The sequence below is a fragment of the Eutrigla gurnardus genome (genome assembly GCF_963514095.1).
Source record: "Eutrigla gurnardus genome assembly, chromosome: 12".
NCBI lineage: Eukaryota > Metazoa > Chordata > Actinopteri > Perciformes > Triglidae > Eutrigla > Eutrigla gurnardus.
Window position 1 is genome coordinate 6,638,000 of NC_139926.1, and position 21,584 is coordinate 6,659,583.

Consider the following 21,584-nt stretch of genomic DNA (forward strand, 5'->3'; position numbering starts at 1 on the left):
TGGGCCACAAGAAAGGGCTCAGCCCGCATTTGCTGTGTTGTAGTCATGTGGTTCTTTTATGCATTGCTAAATTACAGCCCCTGAGGCAAAGCGTTATGTCTTTTATTGCAACTACCCCCCCCCCCCCCCCCCCCCCCCCCCCCAGCATGCTTTGAAGTGGAGAGCTGCATATTGACTACATGGCCTAAGGCTCACATGCAAGAAAAACCATAAATACTGGACGTCTAAGAGTCTGTCACTGTTCACATGTTGGATAAATAGAATCAGGGAAGGAAATTGAACTTAAAATGCTGGTTGTTGTCGTATGGGTGACTTGTGTTGGTAAGGTATTACAATGTGTCTATGTGTTTTGTGTGCCTGCACATTTTGCAACAGAGCCGTGGGAACTAGACCTATGTGACTCTCTTCACTTGTGTTTGATTGAAGCCCTCACTGACTGCCTATAGAGAGGCTAAGTCCCGCCCCTTCTGGTGTTTCCCCTGGCACCTTATTTTGGGTGCCAGGGGAAACACCTTATTTAGTGTGAGTAACGTTACATCCTGGTACCCAACACACAGAGAGATCTGTTGTTATAGTAACGTTACATCCTGGTACCCAACCCACAGAGAGACCTGTTGTTATAGTAATGTTACATCCTGGTACCCAACACACAGACAGACCTGTTGTTATAGTAATGTTACATCCTGGTACCCAACACACAGAGAGACCTGTTGTTATAGTAACGTTACATCCTGGTACCCAACACACAGAGAGACCTGTTGTTAGTGTGAGTAACGTTACATCCTGGTACCCAACACACAGAGAGATCTGTTGTTATAGTAACGTTACATCCTGGTACCCAACCCACAGAGAGACCTGTTGTTATAGTAATGTTACATCCTGGTACCCAACACACAGACAGACCTGTTGTTATAGTAACGTTACATCCTGGTACCCAACCCACAGAGAGACCTGTTGTTATAGTAACGTTACATCCTGGTACCCAACACACAGAGAGACCTGTTGTTATAGTAACGTTACATCCTGGTACCCAACACACAGAGAGACCTGTTGTTATAGTAACGTTACATCCTGGTACCCAACACACAGAGAGACCTGTTGTTATAGTAACGTTACATCCTGGTACCCAACACACAGAGAGACCTGTTGTTATAGTAACGTTACATCCTGGTACCCAACACACAGAGAGACCTGTTGTTAGTGTGAGTAATGTTACATCCTGGTACCCAACACACAGAGAGACCTGTTGTTAGTGTGAGTAATGTTACATCCTGGTACCCAACACACGACATGGTAGCTTCAGAGAGGGTCTGTTGTCTTTATAATTACATATTTTCACAGTCGTTGTGTCTTGCCGTTTTCCAAATGAAAGTCCCATTGTGGTCAATGGATCCAGCGGAAGAGGCGGGACTTAGCCTCTCTATTAGGCCAGCTGAATGTGCTTCTGTTTATATGTCAGTCAGTCTTCTCTTTCCAGTGGAAAATTGACGTGTCACATTAGTTATTCTTGAGCCTGCTGGAAGGGTTGAGATAGTAGCAGGTGATGTCTTTTAAAAACCCACCAAACCCACAGCCACATGTCCTAGTCACTCTGCGAACATTACTCATCCTAGAGGCATGTACCCTCCGTCCCCCACACACACACACACACACACACACACACACACACACACACACACAGTCCATCTTTTTCAGTGGGTAGCATGGTTAAGTTGTAAATTCACTTGTCAACTCGGCAAGCTGGATGTTCCTCAGAATTCAAGAGCTTCACAAACTCCACTTCAGTTCATGTGATAGTTTGATGAGATGAAATAGTCAGGATTTCTGGTTTCATGTGTTTATTTTAAACCCAGGAAACACACAAGACCAATGTGAAAGTCTGTATTCTTCCTTATCTTCAGCCTGTCTTTAATGAAATCCGAAAACATTTGTTTTATTTTCAAACATCGAAACAATATCTGTAGAAATAATCTCCATCCATACTTAAACACCTGAAAATCATGACACATTCATGTACACTGGTCAGCTTCAGCAATGCTTAAAATGATTACCATTTGTTCTGTTGCATTAACCAGTGGGAGTCAAGGCTGTTTTTCTTGCGAGAAAGGATGATAGTGTTACAAATCGGAGAGGGACATGCAGTGACCGATAAGAGCCAATCAGGAATTGTCTGCGTCATCATTTTCAAAGTCTCTAAGACTAAAACGCAATCAAAACAGGGGCAGCAGCTTTTTCAAAAGTCTCCGTTTTAAGGGCTCGAGAAAGTTGCTTGGACGCTCGGCGTAAACGTGGTCAAAATGATGTATTTTAAAGGAAAAGGTCTTTAGTCGTCTGAGATAAGATAAACCCGTATTGATCCCCAACAGAGTAATTTGAATGTTGCAGCAGCACAAACAGAGGAACGTGTACAGCTAAAGAGAGAAAATAAAGTATAAAATGAAGAATCAAAAAAAAAAAAAAATAGGACGCATTAGGAGAGGGAAATTGCATGGTGAAGCGACTAGGATAGAAGAGTATTTTTCAGTTTGGGACTTTGGGACAACGTTTTATCTCAGAAATGGTATTGTAGTAAACATGTTGCAGCCGGCTTGTTTTTTCCTTATCAGCTGGCAGCTCATACATCTTTTATCTTGTAATGTAATTTAATTTGTGTTATGGAATGACGTTTGGAAGTCTAAAATATGACGTTTTCTTGACTCTTCTGGACACATAAACCATTCAGAAACGATCAGTTGAACATATTTTCAATAATGAAATTACTCTTATGTTATACTCTTCAGACATTCTTTCTCCTTAATTTAGATCCTTTCTATCTTTTGGTCATGATCTGTCGGACCCATTTTACGTCTCTGTCCAGCTGTGTGAAGTAGTCTAAGTCTCTGTGTAGTTATCATTCCTGAGATCTCGTGTGAGTTTTGTCTCAGTCATATGATCTTGAGGAGGGTTTGTACGACCTCTGTCACCGAGGCGACCCCCCGTCTGCAGGCTGCAGGACTCAGTCGGCACCACTTGGTGCAGTCTCTTTCTGTCCTCATGTTGCAGTTTTTCTGTCTTTTGTCTGAGGGCTTTGCAAGATAAACGTTTTCATTTAACCTGGTGAATTTTGTGAAAACGGCATCAAGATGGACATGAAAGTTGCAGCATAGGAGTTGGAGAAAGCAAGTGAAAGAAGGAGCATTGGATAAATGAAACTAAATAAATGAAAATCTGGACATTGTCTGATTAGAAATGGTTATGAAATAAATAAATGTGATCTAGTTCCTATTGCAGCGCTCGCCTTACTTTTTCCGATGGACTTCTCATTCTTTCCCCCTTCAGAGAGGTTCAGATAGAGGTCTTCTGCCTCACCACGACTATTTTTAACAAAGCCAAGCATTGGACAGACGCACACGCGACCCCACAGACCCTCAGACAGGTGCCAACTTTTGTGCCTTGCTGTGCTGTGGTGTGTTGTGGTGGTGGGGGGGGGCGTGGGCCGTGAGTGTGGGCTGGTGTCGGAGGAATGCTTGACCTCGCCAGCCTCTGCCGCCGTTTGGCTTTGATCAAAAATTCCTCCGGGAGTTTCCCCCTTCTGCTGTCACTGAGCCGCAGGGCAGCAATACGGTTTCATGTGTTAGTGTGGGTGATGTCTTTTATGATTTCATTTATTTTTAAATTATTTTTACAAGCAAAAGATGAAAATATTTGCCAAGTATGAAATATTGAAAAAATCCCACAAGGTTAATCCTACCCCCAATCCCCCTTCTGTGTTAGTAGATATTGTTCTCCTTTCTACCTCTTTTACTCTTTTACAATGAATATAAGTTTTTATTTACATTTTATTTTTTGCTAATTATTTATAAGCCATATAGATGCAGCTGAAAATAAATAGCGAATATTATTATGAAAACTATAATTATTAATATAATTAATTTGACTTTTATTGGAGATACCAACATTTCCAAAAAGTCCAAATAAGTCTGAACGAGAAACATATTAACACAACATATACAATTATAGTTCAAGTTTTTTTTTAACATCTACAATGAATGTATTCTCAGACAAAATAATTCCTCTCAATCATCAGTGATGTGTGTGGCGGCGTCTGTATCCCCAGAGACCCGGCCCTCGGCCTGGACTTTCTTACATTGCGGTTCGGGACGTTTCTGGGCATCAATCACTATAAAAACAGAGCCACCAGGTGCCAGATCGTAAGCACGCGTAATTATGAATCCCGTTGCTTTTCTTGGCAAGACCCGTCCTGCTCGACCTTGAGTGGTTCAGATCAGGTTAGTTGTCTGAAGTCAGGTCTGTGGTTAACACAAACGTATGCGATATTATCGTTTTGCTCTACGAAGTCAAATGAGTCGGCAAATACAAAACAAGTGATGAAATGAGACTACTAAACGTGGTCACTGGAACACGTCACTCTTAGCGGTGGTGACGTGAAGTGTGGCGTCAAACATTAGCGGCTTTCTTCTATCGTTATTGTTATCTATAATTTTCTACAATAAAACAAAGGATAAATGAGTGGGAACAATTAGCCGAAAAACACAAATACAGCGAGACGGACAAAGCTCTTTCCAGAGCGAGAGGGAATCACCCGCTGGCCACGGTGGCTTTAACCAGTAGATACACAACGTGTACTATCACACAGTGGAATAACCTGACTAGCCAGTTAAAGGGAAATAAAAACGTGAACTGGATGAAAACGGATTGGAAGAGTTGAATGAAGTGAAGTGTGTGTTTCTGAAAATGTCATGAGTTTGTTTTGTAGATGCAAACTCATGACATGCTTGAGAGTATTGAAGAGGGAGAAAGGGAGTTTTGTTCGGTTGTTCTTCATTCATGAAGAAAGATTTTTTTGTTTGTTTGTTTGTTTAGAAAAAAAGGCAAAAGAATCCACTCATGTTGATCTTTTATTGTGCAGTCAACAGGTTGACAATGAATTATTGACGCCTTCGTCGAGAGATTGTATGTGTTCAAAGGACGAGGGGAGAAATGTTCGGGTTTGGGCGTTGAGGTCTTGGTGTGTGAGAGTGGGCTTGTCAGATGTTTTACAGGAGGAAAGTGCTGTGAGGAGTGAAGGAGCAGTGGGGGGGTGGGGGGGGGGGGTGTTCTTGACGAGTGAAGGAAAACGCATGTTGTGGTTGACTTGAGTAAGGACAGGAAGTGTTGCGGCTGCGTGGAGAGAGAGTGTGTGCTGTGGGTTTGTGTAGCAGCTTGCTGTGGTCTTAAATGAGGAGACGGTGTGTGTTGTGGAGTAACACTTTTTTTTATCGTGTGATTTAGATGAAGAAGTTTTAAATCAGGGGAAAGTGTTGCGTGGGAAGGCAGACAACATCCTTTTAGGCAAAAGAGGAAAGTGTGTGACAGAAGTTTTGAAGTGTTACGGGGGGCAAAGAGAGAGCCGAAGCAGGGGAGACGAAGTGATTGGCTGAAGAGGGAGAGGGAGTGTCTGAGTAAGGAGCCTCGAGGACGTCTTGCAGAGGAGTGGACAAAGAGGCAGAGCTATGCAGAGTCTCCATTGGCTGCAGCGAGAGTGTGTTTGGGATCTTGTGAGGAAGCAGTGCTGAGAAATCTGAGTGTGCACAAGGAAGGAGAGGTGAAGTTGAGGGCGAGTCTGAGGGTTAGGACTGGAGTAGGAAGGCAAGGACAAGGGGTGAGAAAGAAGTCTCTGTGGCACATGAGGAGCTGACGAAGGAAAAAGACAACAAGTAAACGGCCACCACAAGAAAGGAGGGTGAGCAAATGAAACCTTGCTGAATAAAGATTGACTAATGAGAGGGAGAGTTACTTGACAAGTAAGTGACAAGCTTCTGCTGCCAGACAAACCAAAGACTCACTCACACACAGACCAAAAATACCCATTGAGAGGGAGCTTAGTGACAGGAGCTGGTGTTTTTGTGTGTAGCGTCGTTCCTCCTCCTCCTCCTTCATGCTGTTGTTGGCCTTAACTGGTGGCGGGTCACTGGGGCGCCACTACATCGCCATGTTCGAGGCCACGCAGAACGTCATGCTCAAGCCTACGGAGAGCTGGAGGGAAGCGCTGCTGGACACCCGCGTCATGGACCTCTTCTTCACCGTGAGTATCATCACTCATGATTTTCCACTTTCTCAGTTAAAATGACTTAATTTGCGCCTTAAAAATGTTCTAACCTGTGTAAGAGTGAAGATGTGCTCTCTTGTCAAGTGTTTGAGCAGGTCAGAATGGTTACACATTCATTTCTTTGTTTCCATTTCATTTTTAATGGCTTTACGAAAGAGGAGAACCTTTGAAGTTAAGCTCACAGAACCTGCAGATGTCTGGTGTGCTTTATGTTTCTGTCTGTACGTCCTTCTGTCTTCCATCCATCCATATCTTTCTGTCAGGGAGGTCTCTGTTCATCTTCCTTGTGTCCTGCTTTGCCCTTCCCCTTTCCCTTTTCTCTCGCCCTCTACATGGTGGTTTATTTATGATAAATAAAGAGAGACCGTTTGCCTTTTCATATTGGGCAAAGAAATCTCACTTGACTTCGTCTGTTATGGCGCATGTGAGGTTTTCACTAGTTTTGTGGGTTTTTTCGGACGCACCATTGAGTAGATTTATGGGTGCTTCGCAGTAGGGTCGTGTTATTGTCTTACTGTCCAGCGGACCGCCCGGTGAAGTAAATGTGTATTTTTGTGCAGTGACTTGTGTGTTTTAAGAGGCAGCCCACGTTGGCTGAAGCAAACAGTGTGGAGGAGAAGTGTGGAACAAACTGGTCAGCTCCTCTTCCATTCAGCATCCATCCAATGCTCCTGGCTGCCCATCGCCAGATACTGCTCCATTAATCAGCCTTTCAGCTGCTCTACTGCCAGATACTGCTCCACTATTCAGTGTAAGGGTACATGGAATCAGGGTTCTGTATGTCGCTCAGTTTTTGGGTCAAGGTTTGGTACGATGGGTAAAACACAGGAAATGCAGAAAGTAACTTTTTCATTCATTTATTTTGTAAATTGGAAACATCTAACAGTTGTCAATTGGCGATCATTCTTACTTTATCAGTTAATGCAAATACTGGCATGACGTCAATAGAAAATTAGATAAATAACGAAAATAAATCACAGAAATGTCTGTCATGTAACCCAATTTCCAAATAAAAAAAAAAGTATTTCCGATTGTGTTACCGTCCATCATAAGACTCATGAGACTGATAATTCCTGAACTGGGATGGCCAACAAACTGACTAAAATGCTCATGTATAGGCTCATTGTAGCTGCTCAACCACTTTGATAGTATGCTTTAATTATCTATCTTCTACCATCAAGTGTGGTCTTGCATTGATAAATCCTCCAGCATTAGTTATCAAGGCTGTTACGTTTGTTTCCCTCCCATGATGCAGAGATTAAATGTTTGTTCTCAGATGAACTCGACCTCAGTTTAACACGATCTATGTCATACAGTTGACATCCTCCATTGAGCTTCATTAACCAGGCTAACCATCTAGCATGCTACAGCTGACAATAACTGGTGAGCTGCCAAATGTTTAAAACATTTCTGGTGCCTTTACACCCTACTACACAGCCTTCCAGCTACCCTGCTGCCATATCCTGCTCCAATCCTTTACCTGTCATCACCTGTTTGCGTTTTCTTTCAATTTCATCGTAATGTTTTTATACTGAACCTAACAAAGTAGTTTTGTTGCCTAAATGTAACTGTGTTACTTTGTAGTGTTTTTTTGTTTTGTTTTGTTCGTCAAATACGTTTCAAACTGTTTCTAAGACCGTTCGCTCCGGGGAAATGTTTTTCTTTCCCTGGAAAGATAATTAAGAGTGCCGTTTAGTTGAACGGGAACCGATTTTGATAGGAAACGCGGTTGTTATGTATCGAGGTGGCTGACACAGATACTGGTATTGAAAAGATGCAGCTTTTTATATTATAGACTGTTGTAGTCTATAAATCTTTAAGTCTAAATAAAAAGGGAATTCACCTTTATCTGACTGATTGAAGAAAAAGTAGCTATGTGCAGTATTGTAGAAAATTGATACATTGATAATGGTACATTCCCATGATATGACAGGTAAATCCTTATCGTATCATGAGGCCAGTGATGAGTAACCTCTACTAAACGTAGGATGGCTTAAAGCGTAATTGGCTAGTTGGATGGCTCAGCATGTTGAGAGCAGCTTCATGACTATGATTTGTGTATTTCATTTTTTGCCTTGTTTTGTTCCATAAACAAAACACAAAATCTCAATTTATATTCAGAGTAGGGCTCTACTGAAAAATGTATCACAATAACATGTCACACTTCAGTCGATATCGCTAATTATAGACAATGAACAATATTTAACAATTCCCAGGATAAAAAAATCTGAATTGAACCACCAGTAGTTATCAAGGAATAAAGATAATGATTAAAAGACAACCCTGAAAAACGTATGGCGCTCCATGGAGGACTACCGGTGGGTTGTTTCTTGAGATGTAGCAGATGGAGGTGGTGACTGAGGACGTGTTGGGTGGAAGCGAGTGATAAAATACGTTTGATGTATTCCCGCTGTTGGTCGTTTACACACAATGAGGTCAATGCTCATCTTCTCTTATTGTGTAACATGTTGAACAATACACCTGTTGACGTGTAGCTTTACATACATTAATGAATGGATATGATTGACGGTTTATGAGCCCAGGAGGGAGCACGCTTGGGGTTTGTTAATGCAGCTTTGAATTAGTTCTGCTTTCCCTGCATTTTCTATTTGATGATTTTAAGAGAAACTATCTAATAGTTTTTTATTGTATTGATGAAGTGTCTACAGCGGTACAGATCGCTATCATCAGCCTAATTCAAATTAAACAAGTGTAATAAATAGTCTTTTCTGGCACCATTACTTTGAAGTCGTCTTGGTGAGTCTTCATTGCTGCTTCTTCTGCACCACTTCTACCTTTTAATGTTTATATGGCCCTCTGAATGCCCATCATGTTTGTAAATGACTCTTCTCTGATGCAGCCGGTTTAAAGTCAAATATGTATGCGGTGCCAAACCTGGATGCATTGGTATTCTGGTGAAAAGTTGAGAAGTGGTGAAAACGTACAACCTGCTGCAGGTGCATATTTGTAGTTCCCTGCCTGATAATCGCTGGTCATTCACTGAAGGAGTTTTCAGCCTGATTGTTCTGACTCTGAAAGAAATCACAAATGACTGTTATTTGCTCTAAACTGTGACTGTAATCAGACGTTGGTTTGTTTGCACAAATCACCGGGGCCCAATCAAGGATTTGATCGGCCGGACGGTCGCAGCAGTTTGGCACGAATGAAAATGTTTGTCATTTTTCGGTCGGTTCCCCTTTGCTGCTGGAATCTGCAGGATGTGTTTTGTGTTGGTTTCAGTTTCCAGGCCTTCAGTCTCCTCTCGCTCTGGTATTTCTAGTAGCTCAACTGTTTGTTATTGTAAGACTGCTGTGGTCAGCTGTCTGTCTTTGTGTGTGTGTGTGTGTGTGTGTGTGTGTGTGTGTGTGTGTGTGTGTGTGTGTGTGTGTGTGTGTGTGTGTGTGTGTGTGTGTGTGTGTGTGTGTGTGTGTGTGTGTGTGTGAGACAGCATCCTTCTGGTGGTGTGTGCGTTTTTGTGTGTCTGTGTTTAACGCGCATATCTGTCTCTGTGGGATTGTGTCAATTTGAGTTTGTGTAGTGTCTGTTGGTGTGTATGCTCTGCATGGATCTGTGTGTATTTATCCAGTTTAATGGGGTCTTGTGCTGTCTCAGCTGCTGCGTCTCCTCAGCTGTGAGGGGAAGCGGGCCGGCCAGGGTACCAGTAAGTGCATGTGGGGAGGCGGGGTACTCGGAGACACGTGCCATCGGGGTCACAGTCCACAACATACCGGTGGCGGGATTAGAGCCCGGCCCCAGGATTAGGGGCCCCTGTTAACAACCGCAGTAACCCACCCATCACACACACACACACACACACACTCTGGATGCTGTCGAGGGGCTCTGGGTGGAGGGGGGTCTCCGTCCCTCTGTGGGAGGCTGTCTGTCAGTCTCCTATTAACTGGCTCCAGGGCTCCCTCACTGACCACTGTGGTGAGCATCACTCCAGTGCTCAAGACTAACTGTTTCCACTGGGAGCACTGGTGCTCCCTACTGAAGATTTTAGAAGGGCCACTGAATCAACTTGTAACCCAACACATCCATGACTTTTCCATCTTAACCATATTAATGATAAATGCTTCGGTAGTAGACTCTTTACAGTGAACAACTGTGCTGTGTTGTTGTAAAGGAAAAGTGACGAGGAGAAGTAGTGCCACTTGCAGAGTTTTAAGCATATTTTGATGATTAACAGGATATCGTGAATGATAATTATTATATGAAATTTTCGTAACGTCCCATCTCTAGTGACAAATTATAAAGTGTGCAAGTCAAGTTCTGCTACTCCTGTAAAAGTACAATCATTTTTTAATGAGCAAATGAGAGATCTTGTGTTCTGTGGTTGCCGTGTTTTGAGGCAAATTTCCCCGGGAAAAAACCTGACCAATGAGAGAACAGCTTGCTGGCCCATTACATTCCCCTACAGCTTTTGGACCTCTTGTGAATGTCACCATGTGAAGACAAATGAACTGAGGAGGAAATGCAACAATTGTATAAAAGTAGTCCGAATCGTAACAAAGCATCCAACTGCAGCTCTGAAAACACACTTAAAGTGTCTTTGTCTGATGTACTGTGAGTATTGCCCAGTGAAACCGGATATTTGAGCGGCGTACAGTTACAAAAAGGACTTATTTCAAATCCGTCTCCTCTGATTGGACTAGAGCCCGACCGTTAAAGGATTTTGAAGGACCGATACCGATACAAATGTTTGTTGATTTAAAAATCCGATATTCCGATATATCAGCCAATATTTTTTTATTTCAGAAACGCGTAACAAAACATTAACAGATTTAGTTATTTGTAGTTATTTATGAGTCTTCACTAAAATAATATGATAATGCAGTTTAAAAATAAAATTGTTTATTTTATTGTCACAACGGAACAGAGGAACATCAAAATGTATAAAAATACAAACTTATATAAAGATATAAAACTTAAGGCGAGTCCACACCGGAAGAACTGCCCGACTCGTGTCGGTAAATGAAGTCGGGCTACTTAATATGGCCGACTCGAACAACGACATGGGCGGTTCACACCTAAAGAATTACAGCCGACGCCATACGTTCCGCGCTTGCACGAGATGTAATGTCTCCAAAACAACAGGCGGCGCTAATCTGTGTTGTGGGCCAAAAAACACGAAAACCGGAAGTAGCCGGTCCTCTCTAGACCATAACACAGAGCACGCTGTCCTCACCAGTCACTGTTGTCAGCAGAGTGAGGTTGTAGACTGTAGTTGTGATTACTCTCTGAACGGAAAAATCTAAAATGTAAAATGTAACCCGATTCCACTGTTTATCTGGTATGTTTACCATCGTCACTTCGGGGCTTCACTGATTCGCTAGTCAAGCTGCTAGCCTCCACCAATCAGAATGGTAAAAGAACGACCGACTCGAATGGCGGATTATACATTTGAGTCGGCTGAAATGAACACCGACGTGGGCCGATTCAAGCGACCACACCAAGTAGACTCATGTCACGGACGCCGACTCTCTCAAAGACGCCGATTTTCGGTCAGGTGTGAACTCGGCTTTAAAGTCCTTTGAACAAAAACACAATAACAACAACAACCAAACACAAAGTTACCATTATTAAAAGACTTGGTAAGCTTCATAAATATAACTTAGAACAAGACTGGAGACAAATACTGTTAAGTTCTATGAGGGTGTTTCGTCCGTTTTTATTTTATTTTTAAAATATTCATTTATCGGCCATTATAACTGCCGATACCGATAGTAACCAATAGTTTGGAAAATAATCGCCTAATATCGCCTAATATCGTCCCGCCGATAATATCGGCCCGCCGATATATCGGTCGTGCTCTAGATTGGACTGCTTAAAAGTGCGCAGGCTTATAATGTAACACGATACAGCTGATAGGGGATGATGTCATGGTCTTTTTATCTGTATATATAGTTATATAGGTGCAAAATATGACTGCGGATGTGATCTAAAAGGGTTTAAAAATCTATTTTTAATTCCATCCCTTTAAACCCCAAGGTTCCCATTGTAGTCAGATATCAGCAACTACAATGGTGACTAAATTATCATAGTTTATAGAAATAATGTCCAAAACTGAAAAAGACCCAAGTTGTAAAATAATGGAATTTTCCTGTAATCTGCAGGATAAAAAAGAGGAAAAGTGTGGCTCCAGGCATGAGAGGAAGTAGTTAATTTTTACAACAGCCCATCAAGAACCAATAGCCTGTGGTCTAGATTTTATATACCATTGACGTCACAAGGATGACTCAGTCTGCAAATGAAATGACAAATATCACAATGAATCTACAATCCAATAAGATAAATGTGGAGAGGGCTTATTGATGGCTGTTGGTCTCCACCGGGCCGGACTGACAGGACAAGCACATTTTTTGGAAATCAGCACAGTAACTTTACGGCGTGTAGCAGCCATTTTGGCCAAAAGATGTTTAATCTGATTGTTAAAGTGTCAGTGAAGGATTTTGTGGAAAAGCATTCATCTCTTTTCCACTTGAGCTGGTGACAGCAGCGAATCAGGGATGGAAAGATTGAAGACGGACGCATAAAAGAAGGAAGAGTTGTGCATATAAGAAAAGAACGAGGGTAATTGTGAGAGAAAGCAAGGACAGAATGAAAGCAGTGGTGCAAGAATACAAAGAGAGGAGGGGGGTGGTATAATTTTACGGGGTAGACGAAGAAAGAAAATACATGGATGGCAGAGAATTACAATTTAGAGAGATTGAAAGCTGGATGCAATTTGCAGGAGCACGAGAGGTTTCTGGATAAATTGTCCATGTTAGATAAAAAGGTAGACGACCCCGGTGGTTGTTGTTGTTAACTCAAAATAAACTCACTTCACTTTTGTGGATTTAGCACCTGGTGACCACGGTGCAGACCTTGAGTCCGACATAAAAGAAGAAAAGAAAAGGACGGTACCCAAACTGAAGCTTCTGTCATTTTTGGCCTGAAGCAGTGTTTTTGTGTCCGTTTGAGTTTCTCTGAGTTTCTGTTTGGGTCTTGAGTGATTAGAGAGCGGCATCACGTTAGGATTGAGTGTATGCCCACACAAACACACACGAGTATCCAAGACTTTGCATCAAATTCATACACACACACGTACACACACTCCAACCAGACTTAAAATGCTCCCTCCAGAATAAGACCTATTTCAGAATATCCAAACGGAATATGACGTTTACATATCATATTCTGATAATATAATTGTGTAATGAGTGTGGATGTAAACATAGACAATATTCCTGCTAAGCTATTTGTTTGCATGGCTAATTAAGTGAATGTGCCACTAATATGGTTGTGCATTCTCCTACTTTTCCATCTGCAGTCAAGTTTTACAGCGCTGTGTTCTTTAAGCTTTGCCTTTTACAGATGTGTGCAAGCACAGACTGGTTTGTGGCTGTAAACAGGCAAGAGGCCGTGTGTTGCACACTGCAGTAAAACCCCCAATTAAGACTTATATTCCAAATGTGTTGAATACATGTCCAAAGAACACACCTAAAACCTGAATAATATCACCATATCCCACGTGTTGTAAAGGCCTGATTTGGAATATCTAACATGATGTTTACATGCACCATAAAAGCTCTGAATATTGTCGTATTAGTCATGATAGTGGGAGATAAGCGTTGTGAGCATGTAAATATAGTCGGTGTGTGTGAAGCATACCCTCCTGGTCCTCACAGAGATAGAAGTCCAAACGCACACAGCATTTCGTGTTTCTCCAGTAAACACAATCAGTGTGGAGTGCAGGACCTGATGAGGCTGCAGCGCAGGCTGATTCTCTACCCACTTGGCCTGCAGGCAGACAGTAACCCAATCTGAGGGAGGGAGGGAGGGAGGGAGCGAGAGGGTGGCGGTGGAAAAGAGAGAAAGACAATAAGTTGGAAGCAGGGGGTTGATTTGAAAAAACAAAACAAAAACAGAAAGATGAGCCTCTGAGCCCCCCGAGGTAACAGACACCAGGCTTTGTCTCTGTCTATAAATATCATTCCTCATTCCCTCCCTCTCTCTGCCTCCTCAATCGTCCAGCTCTCTCTTCATCCTCCTCGCCCTCACCTCGTTCTCTACCTGCCTTTCTCCTTCCCTGAGTTTTCTCTTATTGCATCTTTGCGATGTTCTCTGTCCTTTAGTGGTGCTGGGTGCTGAACCCCAATACGTCTTCAGCACAGACTGAAATGTGTCTGCAGAGAAATTTATGTTCAGTGGAATTTTAATGAATCTGAGTCCAGTATCAGATCTGCTTTAATCCCTTACCAAATATATTTCAGTTTAGCGTTCAATATGACTAAGTTATTAATGTAATAGATAGCCAAACTCTGAGGAATTGGTGGATCTGATGTTTTGGCTCCGACAACAGAGACACTGCTGCTTTGGGTTGTAGTTTAATTCATGTTCACAACCTTTCTGACAAAAGATGAGCAGAAATGAAAAAGAATGAACAGGTGTGCCCGTCTCGCTTCAGCTACTATAATATTATAATAATTAGATTATACATAACAATTGGATTGTGGCTCTCTTGGCTCCTATATGACTGTTTTTAATTGTATTTATAATGTGTTTCTTTTGCATTTCGGCTTTTGTTGTTTTTTGTCGCCTCTCCAAGGGAACATTTGTTAATTAGGTACCGCTGATATAATCTGCATGCATAAAAAAGTTGTGATTTATCAAATGTGTATCTCTTCTAAATAGCTGGTTTATCTACTCAGTGTGATATAAGGTGATGTGGAAATGGCAGTAAAAATAGTCAGAAACGTTCATTTATGCACTAATTGCTCTTCTCAGTATTAACAGAAAACACCTATTGTGAATCTGAAGCAGATCTGAAATAATCGTTAATGTTAATATCCTAATTTTGGCGGTTTTATTACTTAGTTTAGACTTTGTTGTTGTGCGGCCAGATCGACGTTTGAAAATCCTGCTTTGATTCATTAAAAAGCAACGGCGACGACTGTGTCAACACTGCCAAATAGATTATAGATCTGCATGCCCAAATTGTTCCATATTGTTGTATCCTGTTCTCTCCTTTCATTCTTCCCACTCTCTCTCTCTCTCTCTCTCTCTCTCTCTCTCTCTCTCTCTCTCTCTCTCTCTCTCTCTCTCTCTCTCTCTCTCTCTCTCTCACACACACACGTTGCATATCTCTAACTATAGTCAGACTCAAGGCGACTGACATTACTGGCATCGCATGGATCATTCGCTGGTGCAGCTGCTTTTTCAGAGCTCGCGCTGTTCAATCCTTTGGCCTTGCACTACCTCTCCCACCCATCCCTCTCTCTCTCCCTCTCTCTGCTCCTCGCTCACTCACATGGCTCCCCCCTCCCTCCCTCCTCCTCCTCCTCCTCCTCTCACTGAGCTCTTCCAGAGGATGACTTCACGCTCTGGAAGAGGGCAGCAGCAGCAAAGACTATGGTGGCTACGCTACGTTAGCATCTGAGATCTCTTCCCAGCAGCGTGACTTACGACCAACCAGGCGCCCCAGCTGGAGAGGGAGAGAGAGAGAGAGAAGAGAGGGGAGGAGGAGTTGGGGGAGAGGCAGCGAGGAAGAATTTGACCGGAGGGAGTAAGAAGGGGAGAGAATTTGAGAGGAGGAAGAAGCAACAAGGAGAAGGAGGCTGAAAGTTTGATTCCTTCTGCGATGGGGCCATGCGGCGGTGTGGTGTGTGGAGCCGGTGAAGAAGCACTCACTGAATTGAAGAGGATGACAGTTCAAGAGACGAAAGAAGAAGAAAAGAGCTTGGAGTGGCTGAGGAGCGAGCCACAGGAGGAGCGCAGCTGAGCTCCAGATGTCGGCGTAGTAGCCAGTGGAAACCCATGTTGCTGAGAGGCTGTGATGACTCGCAGTACTACTGCTGCTGCCACCTTACTGTGACGTGTTTGCCTGTCTGTGTGCACAGTTGAACCCGACAATGCCTCCACTCTTGTCTCTTTCATGTGACTGCTCAGCACGGACAAACCCCCAAAATCCCACAGCCAGAACAGAAGCTCGCCGCTGAGATGAGACTAAATTGAGCAGATCTTTTTCCCCATCAGGAGCTGGGAACCTTCCACTCTGGGTTTGATTGAGGCTGTCTGTGGGCTCACACAAGCTCAGTGCTTGTTTGTTGGAGACAGAGGGGTCACAGTGTCTGAAGAGACGGTATAAAAAAAAAAAACAATCAATTCGCCATTTCGCTTCGGCTCAGCTCGCTGGGAAACGGCAGTGAGTATTAATCCTGGCGGGTATCAGCTGATCTGTGTTTGACAGGGTGACAGAAGGATGAGGCAGGTTCACCTTGTTGTTCTTGGTCGGCAACTTTTCTATTTTAAAGTGCCGTTGTTTGAAGCGTTTGATTTAATTTGCAATCGTGTGATCAGAAGTATGATCAGAGCGACGGAGCAAAGTCTTCACTAGAACATACATTACATTACATATTCAATTAATTTACGCACCATTTCTCTTTTCTGAGATATATTAACAGACATGTGCAGGGATTGAAAAGTCTTAAACAACATGGAATTCACTTCAAATAAAATCTGTAGAAGGCATTCTACCTGTTTTGTTTTAGATCTTTATAATAATAATAATAAGGTGTGTTTCTGTTGATTATCTGGGTCTACCATAAATCTATTAAGATGAGATGATTTTATAGCAGATCATGATGATAACACGCAATTAGTTTATTGTAATTTTCCACTATGAGCAAGGGTCGGTCGCTTATGTTAAGGCAAATATTCCTGGTGGTAATTCCAGCGGACCAATATGCTCAGATAATGATGAAGGATAATTAATCTAATGTGATCCACAAAGGAAGAATTTGGATTGTTATTTTATGTATTATTTATTTGAGGTAAATGGACTTTTGTACAGTACATTTGTGCAGCGACTCAATCACTCTGACCACTCAGAGCGCTGTACACAACATTCACACAACATGGGGAGCAATTTGAGATTGAGTATCTTGCCCAAGGACGCTCGAACTGCTGATCTTCTGATTAGAGGACGACCCGCTCTAAACCACAGCCGCTCCTTTATTTTTCAAGTGAATATAAAATAAACAAGGTTCTATACATTTGCAGTTCAAAGTTGGGAACAAAAACTATGAATTCAGTAAAGTAGCACCGATTAATGTATACTCCAATGCAAACAGGCAGAGAGAGGCGAGTTTATCCAACCCTCATTGTGGAGAGTTGTTGGATATGTCTCCGCTCTGTCGGGCTTCCTGGCCTCTGGCTGCCCCCGTGCAGGTGGTCATGAGATTCAAGGGAGGATTTGAGACACGGACCACACCACTTGCTCGATGTAGCTTTCCCTCTGTCATCGTCCCTCTATATTTTCTCTTATCATATTGCAAGAAGACAATTGATCTTTGCTTTTTAGAAAACTGTTAAAAGTGTCGTGAAGTTTTTCCACACATTTATTCTCCTTTTTCCAGTGCACTTACTTCCAGCAATGTCCACGTAATCCATAGCACCTGCCGGTTCACTGAGAAGAATGGCCCTTTACTTGCTGTAAGATTCCTCTGTTGTACCTTGAGAACGGAGAATGAGACGTGCATTTCTTTTGTCATGTTGCAGGTACACAGGAAGATTCGGGAGGACTCGGACATGGCCCAGGACTCCCTGCAGTGTCTGGCCCAGCTGGCCTCCATGCACGGGCCCGTCTTCCCCGATGAGAGCGCCCAGGTCTCCTACCTGGCCCACCTGGTGGAGGGTCTGCTCAGCATGATCAACGGGTCAGTGTGTCACTCAGAACTCATCTCTGTGCTTTGTAGCAGCTTGTAGAGGTAGCTGGTGTCATCGTAGAGTATGTGCTTGTTGACGTGTTCTAGCCACGATGGCAAAGTCGGTCTGAAATATCTCCACAACTATTGGATGGATTGTCATTTAATCTCGTACAGACATTCATGGGCCCCAGAGGATGAATCCGACTGTCTTTGGGGATCCCCTGGATTTTGCTATAGCTCCGCCATGAGGTTGACATTTGCGCCTTTGAGTGATTCTCAGCAGCTACAGGATGGATTGCCATCACATTTGGTCCGGACATTCCCTCTCAGAATATGCATTATTGTTGGAACTTTGGTGATCCTCTGATTTTCATGCATCGTGCTACATGTTAGCATTGTGGTTGGGAGCTTGGTCGCATGTTGACGTTATTGTTTATGCTATCGTCAGACTGCATTATAATGACATCCTTTTTTCGAGTGTAGTTTTATATTATATTCTCCCATTTTCCTGGAGTGTCAGTGTTATCCTTTTAAATGTTGTGATGATGATGGCGGTTTCCGTTGAACACAGACTACCGAGGTGACTTTCAAAGTTTGGATTGAACCAGTACAGTGTCTCTCTCATGGTATTTATCAGCAAAATGTGGGGTTTTGTTTTGTTGGGCTATATAGAACTGACAGGTCTGCTTTCTAGGACAGGTTTAAATATTCACTATATTGCCAATAGTATTCACTCACCCATCCAAATAATTGAAATCAGGTGTCCGATCACTTCCATGGCCAAAGGTGTATAAAAGCAAGCACCTAGGCATGTTGACAGTTTCTACAAACATCTGTGAAAGAATGGGTCGCTCTCAGGAGTTCAGTGAATTCCAGCGTGGTACTGTGATAGGATGCCACCTGTGCAAGTCCAGTTGGGAAATGTCCTCACTACTAAATATTCCACAGTCAACTGTCAGTGGGATTAGAACAAAGCGGGAGTGATTGGGAACGACAGCAACTCAGCCAAGAAGTGGTAGACCACGTCAAATAACAGAGCGGGGTCAGTGGATGCTGAGGCACATAGTGCTCAGAGGTCACCAACTTTCTGCAGAGTCGATCGCTACAGACCTCCAAACCTCATGTGGCCTTCAGATTAGCTCAAGAACAGCGTAGAGAGCTTCATGGAATGGGTTTCCATGGTGATCAGCTGCATCCAAGCCATACATCAGCAAGTGCAATGCAAAGCGTCGGATGCAGTGGTGTAAAGCACGCCACCACTGGAATCTAGAGCAGTGGAGACGTTCTCTGGAGTGACGAATCACACTTCTCCATCTGGCAATCTGATGGACGAGTTGGTAGAGGGGGGATTATGGTGTGGGGTTGTTTTTCAGGAGCTGGGCTTGGCCCCTTAGTTCCAGTGAAAGGAACTCTGAATGCTTCAGCATACCAAGAGATGTTGGACAATTCCATGCTCCCAACTTTGTGGAACAGTTTGGGGACGGCCCCTTCCTGTTCCAACATGACTGTGCACCAGTGCACAAAGCAAGGTCCATAAAGACATGGATGAGAGAGTTTGGTGTGGATGAACTTGACTGGTCTGCACAGAGTCCTGACCTCAACCCGATAGAACACCTTTGGGATGAATTCGAGTGGAGACTGAGAGCCAGGCCTTCCAGTCCAACATCAGTGTGTGACCTCACAAATACACTTCTGGAAGAATGGTCAAAAAGTCCCATAAACACACTCCTAAACCTTGTGGAAAGCCTTCCCAGAAGAATTGAAGCTTATAGCTGCAAAGGGTGGACCAACGTCATATTAAACCCTGTGGATTAAGAATGGGATGTCACTCAAGTTCATATGCGAGGAAAGGCATGTGAGCGAATAGTTTTGGCAATATAGTGTATGTGCAGTGTGACCAAGTTATTGGCCGCTATAATAATTTCTCCTGTCCATATTAGGTGTAAAGAGATCTTAAAAAAGCAAAAGCAACTAAATTAAGAAACCAAAAGCTCACAGCTGAGCCCTGCTTTGTTTTAGATGTAATAATACCAATAATGATATCTTGAATTTTATTAGCATATGAGTGTGACTAGAATGAGTGTGGAGTCCAGAATAACACCCAGGTTGCAGGCTTTTGGTTAGATGCCTTAAGTCACGTCTGTGATTAACTAAAGCATAAGAGATTTAAATATTTTGACATGAAATATCTCAGTAAATATCACACTTTCACGGTAATGTGCACTTCACTGACAGGTAGTGGTGGGTTCGTCAGTCACCTCGTGATTCAATTTGATTATGAGTCAGAGGGTCACGATTAGATTATTAAACGATTCTCGATGCATCACGATGCATCTCTATTTTAGATTTGAATATAATGCAAATTTTCCCTTCAAATCTTTCAAACCAATTCCTATTTGTATGATACAGTTGATGTGCTACATTACTTATATAAAATGCCCAAAATAAAAATGAATGAATAATCAATGATAGACTTTACTGCATCGATGCATCATCATTCAACAAAGCATCGCGATGCATCATAGAATTTCTTCGATCTCTACCAACAGGTGAGGCTTTAGAATGAACAGAGCTAATTCAAACCTGTCCATTGGAAGCAGCTCTAAAATTAATCCATTCTCCATTTGCGAAAAGGATCTTATTGTGTAGGGATGGATTGGAAAAGTAAAGACATTCTGGAAATAATAATCACATGGTGTCAAAGGGCAACACTTTAACTACATTTACAAAAGCATACGTGTATTCATATTATGGGGGGAAAGGCCTGCATTTTGCCTTATCTTCTTGTTTTTTCTTTATAAAACCTCAGGTGTTGATTTTAACTGCATATATTTATTTTTTCTTTCAAAAAGCAAGCACAGTTATTATTATATTACCATGGTTACAGTCTCAGTAGCCGTTTATCTCCCCCCCAGTATCTCAGGAATTTCATGTTTCTTAAATACAGAGACTCAACAAGAGATGGAGGCCATCTTTAGCAAGAGTGTGACTCATGCAGTCCTTTATTTACAGGAAGTAATTGCTTGTTGAGTCTGTGTTTTAATGGCCTCCAATTCTACCATCTGCACACTCTATGGGAAACTGGCTGGAGAGTGAAGAGCTTGTCTTCCGGATCAGCAACAAATAGAGTTAGCCAGGAACTATATTTTCCCAGTTTCCTCTAAAACCAAATTTATGTGAAAGTGGTTTAAATGATGCCTTTATTCTTCTCACTGAGACTCTGTTTACTCAACCAGAGGGGAAAATACATCACTAGCAACCACTAAACACTAGTGAATAAATACAAAGTCTGGGTGTGTTGAAGTCTATCGGTCTTATAGTAGTCGTCCTCTGATCAAACTTAGAAATGCCTGACCATCACACCTCATTTTACTTACCGTGACCTTGTTTTTCACCGCAATATATTGCACCTCTGTAACACATGTATAATGTCATAAATTAAAAAAAGGAAAACCTACCTCAGTTGAATTTTTGGGATCTATATAGCCAACATTTTTCCAAATGACCATTCGTGTTACCAATATTGTAAAAAAAAAAAAAAAAAAAAATGACATATCGAACTGTATATCAATTTCAAGCAGGAGTTGGGAATCAACAACAAAATGTAATCTATTATCAAATCTTACTGAGATGCACCATCCTGTTTCATTTCAACAAAAGATAAATACCTCATTTTAAAGTAATCATGATAAACAATCCAAACAAGCCAACTCATGTCATCTGCACAAAATTAAAAAAACATAATAAATGAGCTGCCATTTAGTGACTTGAAGTACCTGTAAACTAATTAGCAATCAACAATCAAA

At 42.3% G+C, this 21,584-nt stretch overlaps 3 protein-coding genes across 3 annotated transcripts in view; 1 reads left to right on the plus strand and 2 right to left on the minus strand.

Annotated features, from left to right (window-relative positions):
* lmln (leishmanolysin-like (metallopeptidase M8 family)) overlaps positions 1-21,584 on the minus strand; it is a 429,410-nt gene that overhangs the window by 244,426 nt on the left and 163,400 nt on the right. The gene's annotated exons all lie outside the window — the stretch shown is intronic.
* tgfbr2l (transforming growth factor beta receptor-like) overlaps positions 1-21,584 on the minus strand; it is a 297,577-nt gene that overhangs the window by 88,904 nt on the left and 187,089 nt on the right. The gene's annotated exons all lie outside the window — the stretch shown is intronic.
* Positions 1-21,584, plus strand: part of xpo4 (exportin 4) — a 63,197-nt gene that overhangs the window by 17,767 nt on the left and 23,846 nt on the right. Inside the window, exons 7-8 of the mRNA XM_084022797.1 lie at positions 5,951-6,064; positions 17,630-17,787. Of these exons, the coding sequence (XP_083878923.1) occupies positions 5,951-6,064; positions 17,630-17,787 (272 nt within the window). The remainder of the gene's footprint in view (positions 1-5,950; positions 6,065-17,629; positions 17,788-21,584) is intronic.